The 6,006-nt window shown below is 37.7% G+C and overlaps 1 protein-coding gene across 1 annotated transcript; it reads right to left on the bottom strand.

Annotated features, from left to right (window-relative positions):
• Positions 1 to 2,967: 2,967 nt before the first annotated feature.
• cd40lg (CD40 ligand) lies at positions 2,968 to 4,578 on the bottom strand. Its single transcript, XM_020591389.1, has 4 exons — positions 4,335 to 4,578; positions 3,713 to 3,740; positions 3,526 to 3,608; positions 2,968 to 3,421 (listed from the first exon to the last, which is right to left on the bottom strand). Exons 1-4 carry the CDS (start codon positions 4,533 to 4,535, stop codon positions 3,062 to 3,064), a joined length of 672 nt encoding a protein of 223 aa, XP_020447045.1. The 5' UTR covers positions 4,536 to 4,578; the 3' UTR covers positions 2,968 to 3,061.
• Between the last annotated feature and the right edge of the window lie 1,428 nt (positions 4,579 to 6,006).

Below are 6,006 nucleotides of genomic sequence, written 5' to 3'. Positions count from 1 at the left end.
GGGCGACCTGTCCAGGGTGGACCCTGCCTCTCGCCCAATGTCAGCTGGGGTTGGCTCCAGCCGCCCCGCGACTCTCTTTAGGATAAGCAGTATAGATAAAGGATGTTTTTATTTAGGATTTTTAGAAATATCATTTATTTATTGTTCACCGAAGCATTTAACTGTGGAGTTTGCTTTATAGTAGCTTTGCTGCCTTTACATCTGTCTGAAATTTTATTAAACTATACTGATGTGTGAAGGCAGACAAAATATCTTTGTTTCAGCCAAGACAAGATATAATTTTTTTCTAATGCAAAAGAGGTAAAATGTCTTTAATAAAGAGTCTGACTTGAGGATTCAGAGTTAGACTATTTGTCTGCAGCCTCTATGCCCTCCTAGCACATTTCCGTAGAGCTAAATTAGACGGACTGAGGAAATGGACTGAGAGAGATTTATTTGTTGGTGGAGAGTAGAGCTCAAATGTTTAAGTGCCTCCTGAAGTGGTCGATTAACTATGGAGAGTTTAAGACCAGACTGGGACTACATGCGTGCTTTATAAAAGTGTCACGCGTGGCTTGTTGTAGTATTCAATGTTATTGGCTCAAGCTTAAATGGTTAGATATATTAGGTATGAAAAACAAGCAGGGCTTTGCATGCTATTTAAGATGCAGTCTTTTTCCAAGGACAAACAAAGGTACATTTCATCATGTGGTTGAGTGTGTGTGCACTGTCAACACTGTTATCTACTCTCGCAGCAGTGGATGCTAGTGAAATGCAATATGTGACCGGTCCCAGAATGGTGGGCAGGTTTGGAGAAATTGCAATAATAAAGAATTAATTAGCCCAGTTTATTAACCAAAAAAGGGCCAGACCTTGTGGTTCAGCAACCACACAGTTAGGCTATTCGTTATATTCCATTTGCCTTTATCTAGTCAGGTTTCTTGATGTTGATGACTGTTTTAAAATCGCTGACCATGTCCCATGTTTCATTACAGATGATCCAAAATGTAATAATATTGGAATACTGTAAATCCCTGTTGGAAAGTGCTGTTTTACGTGCACCTCCTTACAGGGAGGTCAGTGTTAGGGTACAAGTCAGCACTGTTAGAACTGCAGCAGAGTCGCTGTCTTGCTCACGGGCACTAAAGCAAGGTGACTTCTTGCTGTTGTGCTCTCAGTGATCAGTAATGACTCCTCCCCTTGGGCCGCACTGTTAGCAGGAAGATTCTCTTCAGCGTTACAGAGACTCTTCTCCCTGTACAGATATGTGACTCTGTCCTATCATATGTTCATTGTTGATATTAACATTGCCTGTTTAAACAGTTTTTAGTGTAACATACTGTAGTTTTCAATTCCCAGTAGCCTCAGTGAGCAGTTACTGGTGGTAGGGGAGTTGAACGTCGGTTTCGTCTTGTTTATCTGAAATTAACATCTCCAGACCACTGTGTGTATTGTTTGGAAAGGTTGTTCTATGCAATTATTGTTGTTGCAAGTATTGTAATGCTTTTTTCCTAGACACTCTGTACTTTATGTTTGGTATGGCCATTCTTTTATTAAAAATTGAATATAAAAATTGGAGTGTAACTTGTGACACCAGTTTCTCCAAGTGAGAAACGGAAATCTCCAGAGCTTTCTTCATTCATAATGGAAAATCCACCAAGCCAGGCCTTTCCATGCAGCAGCATTCAGCACGTGTGGGGTTCAGGACTTTGTAGGTTGTTCAGATTCGGTAGCAAGAAACCCTTAACAGGATGGAAGGAGTGACTAGAATAAATGACATCCTGTGAGAGTGCGCCACCTCTGCATCAGTACACTCCTCCATAGAGATTCATACTTTCCATGCAGTTCTGCCACACCATGACAGTGATATGTGAAACACTGCTAGGTTTTGTAATGTTGCAGGTGCTAACTTTAAACTTGCAGTGCACTGTTTAGCTCTTAAATGGGTAGAGAAGGGGGGTGGAGCTTTTCCTGTATTAGTCACCAAGTTTCTTAAACCCACTAAATGGGTTAAATTGACTCTGGACAAGGTGTAGCTAGTGATTAATAAAAACTAGGTCAACATAATTTAAACTTTTATTTATTTATATTTTAAAAATTAGCCCATTTTCTACCAGTCCTCAATATGTGTAATTAATATATTTCAGTGTGGGGAAAAAAACAGGCGTTCTGTAGCTTGCTTTGGAAAATTGTCAGCAGAAAAATAAATGTGATTCAGGAGGCCAAACTTGAAGAAGTACAGGTTTGACTCAAAATAATTAGATGCTGACACACGCAGTTTGATGCCACCACAGTGATCACCGTTACTGAGCTGAGATACCGTACATGAGCAGTGACCTATATCTGTTCTATTTCTTGAGGCTTAGCATTATGAGCAAATGTGTCTGCGCTATGTGGTTTCCTGTGTCCTATAAATTTAAAGCCACAGTGGCTGAATGCACAATGCAATGAGTTTAGTGCTGCTTTTTTTTTTTTTTTTTTTACATTGACCTGATCACATTTTAGTAGTTTAGATTTGCCAAGCATCTCAACAATGATTCTTTTTCAGACAATGTTCTTTTGATTTACAGAAAAATGCCTGCACCCTGGTCCTTTACACAATTTTAAATATTCTACATTTTGGTGTACACATGTACAGTAGGAAATATAGTCAGTATATCTTTGTAACCTTACAATGAAAACATCAGATATGTGGTGCTTTAGTCTGGATGTTTTAGTCTAATGTCTACCTCCTTTACATCTAGTGAACTTCTGACATGGGTACATGGAAGACAAACTTTGAAGACCTGAAGCAATATTTTAGATTAAATATATAAAGTTCATTTCATGCAACCAGACAATCATACAATCTCATTTACATCAATAAATACAAAATAACATTCATAATACTACCACAGGAACACAGAATAACACACAATATATGTAATTTAATAAATTATAGTTTAGGAATGTGGCCTTTTTCTTTGAAATCCACAAAAATCCCCCTTATTTAAGTGTTCTCAGAAGATTTAAATCCAAGTCCATCCACTTAATGAGCTCCCCCTCTTCAGCTTAGGTCCATGCACATGCTCATATAGTAGTCCTACAGTTTGTACATCCCAAAGGTTGTGGCTCCATCCTCAAGGTTCACCAGTGAAATGTTCTGTACCCAGACACTGAGCTGGTTTCCTTTCTCTAATGGGAGCACCTCACCCTGTGTGGCCGTGCACAGGCGAGGGGTCCCTGAAGACGTGCTGTCCAGGTTACAGTAGGCCTGCATCACAGTAGTCTCCTTTCCTGTCTCATTCTTCCTGAGCTTGACTATACTGGCCAGTGGGATCTTAGGATCACCCTTGGAGAAAGTCACCCTGGAGTACACATAGTAATCACCAGGCTGCTGGATAGTCAGCCAGCTTTTGCGGTAGTAGTTGATGTTCTTTTGAACTGAGCGGGTCATGTCCCACTGGAAAGAGACATAGGGAGATGTTCAAGCAACATTACTGATAACCCCATTTTGCATTAATAAAAATCCAAAATATGGTATTTTCATAATGTCTTACCTTTTAAACTCTGTGTTTTTTTGTGTTCAACCACCATGCGTGCTAAGGTTCTGTAGGAGTTTTCTTGTTTTTCTGATAACAGAGAAGCAGCTGGAGGAGAGAACAAACTTCTAGTCAGAGTCATTTTTGAGATTGGAATTTTGTATGCCATGTATACAAGTATTTTTAGGAATATAGAAATGAAATTAATATACCTTGTCTTTCACTTGAAGGGCTTTTTTCCTGTAAGAATGAAAACAGTTGATCAGGGACAGATAGTAGGCCACAATATGGTGAATACAGAGCTTCCTACTTACTATACTGTGTACATCGTATTTATAGTTTCATAGCTCTCTGTCTTTGTTCACAAACTGCTCATATTGTGACAAGACAATACGCTGTGACTATCACACCTCGTCTGCTTTTTATGGAACATTTCCTTTTCATAAAGCACAGTTTCATTGGCCTAGCTCTTATGTCTTCGCATAAACCAAATGTGTGAGTTAAAAAAAAATCTGTTTCAATACCCTGGTGTAAGCAGCGTGCTATACAACTGCTCTATTTGTCTTTTAGAATGAAACAATCAATTTGCCATTAAAACTGAAATGTCTATTTAACAGTTAGTGTTTAAAAAATTTAAACAAATTTTATTTTAATACTTTACAATTTTTTTAAACCTTTTTTCATCTTTATTCAATAGGTGCAAAATAAAATAGTTGAACCTGTAATGCCTTATTAGAGTATTGTATAGTTACTGTAAAAAACATATAGGGCCAATTCTTAGGATATCTCAGCTGTATTGTTAAAATTTCTTAATCAAAGTGAAAAAATATTTACCATTTTGCCAGTTTGGTACAGATAGATGAATCCTGCAACAGACATCAGTAAATGCAGCACCACTACACCAACCAAGAACCGAATGAGAGGCCTGTTGTGGCCTTGAGGTGCAAGCGGAGCCGGGAAGAGGACAGGGGTTGACCTGTTGAGGCGTGGAGGCACCGGTGGTGGAGCCACGCTGGTGTGGTAAGTGTTGATCATGGCGGAGAGAAGTGGTGAAACTTAGAGAGACCTGGCGTCCGTGACATCCCATGCACTTCTGAACTTCTACTCTCTCAAGTAACTGAGTTTTACTCTAGGGAAAGGCAGACTCTGCTACTAACAGTGAAAACAGTACATAGAAAGATAAATACAGAATGTAAATATATATATATATATATATATATATACATACATGTGTGTGAAATGCCTTTTTTGTATTTCTTCCTTTCAGTAAGATATCCCTCTAAATGCCATATAACGTCATGCAACCTTTTATTACTCAAAAATTCTGTCAATGTGGCAAATAGAACACAAATTACAAATGCAGTGAATCGTGTGGTATATATAAAGTAGTAGTATATAATACAGTAGAGTTGATATATTGAACCATTATAGTATTTAAAGTAGGTGTCATTATCCAGAGAACATCCAAAAACCTATTTGTTGAGTGCATTTACACAGTTTTTGATGTTGTGGGTATCGTCTGAGACAAGGGGCATGGTCTTCACAAATGAGCACAGCAGCAGCAAATAGATATGATTTAAACATACCAGAAGCAGGAAACAACACATTATATGACAGTGCAGTTTGAAAAGTAGCCAAGGAGTTGTTCTGGTTTTAACAATATTGGTTTGATTTAGCTTTTTACTTTACAACAAATCCAGGAGACACCTTTTAAAAAGTATCCAATGACTAAAAAAACAAAAAACACCAGATTAGTATAGCCCGCTGAAAGAATGCTGAAAATATACTTATTTGCCTTGGCTTTTAATACATAGTAGGGCCTGATGCATTCCTTTTAATCTAATTTATTGAATGTGTGTCATCTCTGTGCCTGAGATATTGTTTTATTTTTGCACTGGATCTATTTTATTTTAGTTATTTATGGTGATTTTATTCTGTTTATGTAAAGTACTTTGGTCAAGTGGATGTTTTTAAAGTGCTATACAAATAAATTTGGTTTGATTTAATTTGAGTTTATTGAGATACAAGACGAGGTTGTCAATTTGTGATGAGAACCGCAGCTTATGTAAACCCCTTTGCTTGTGGTGGCACAGTCACTGGGAATAAGACCCACCAATGTTTTTCACTGCACCCACACATCATAGTTTGGCTAATGTGAAACATTTTTATGTGGTATATTCATCCAGTTAGTCACTGCCTGTTGCATAAAACCAAAGGCAATTCAGCAGATGCAACTACATCATTACTGTAGAACAGTTTTGCTTGTGTGAGGTTGCTGAATTAGTTGCATTTGTCTCTTCAGTACAGTAGCATTTGAGTGCAGATTTTTATACCCATGGGATGTTTCACATATAAATTTGATAGATAGATACTGTAGATAGTGACATGAGGTCAAAACATCCCACTAGTTAAAGTTAACACAGTACTGTTTCTTTGTCAAATTGTCTCCCAAATTGGAAAAAAAAACAGTGTAACCTGTGGTTTTTAGTTTTCTTTTAATAATGAT

This window comes from Monopterus albus, unplaced genomic scaffold (assembly GCF_001952655.1).
Source record: "Monopterus albus unplaced genomic scaffold, M_albus_1.0 scaffold2.1, whole genome shotgun sequence".
NCBI classification, from domain to species: Eukaryota; Metazoa; Chordata; class Actinopteri; order Synbranchiformes; family Synbranchidae; genus Monopterus; species Monopterus albus.
Note: the sequence above shows the minus strand (reverse complement) of the source record. Positions and strands in the feature narration are given on the sequence as shown.

Excerpts from the sequence above, each read along its gene's own strand:
- cd40lg (XM_020591389.1), bottom strand. The coding sequence starts at position 4,535 with ATGATCAACACTTACCACACCAGCGTGGCTCCACCACCGGTGCCTCCA. Across the intron at positions 3,609-3,712 it reads CCCTTCAAGTGAAAGACAAG|CTGCTTCTCTGTTATCAGAA; the intron begins GTATATTAATTT and ends TCTCTCCTCCAG. Across the intron at positions 3,422-3,525 it reads AACACAAAAAAACACAGAGT|TGGGACATGACCCGCTCAGT; the intron begins TTAAAAGGTAAG and ends GTCTCTTTCCAG.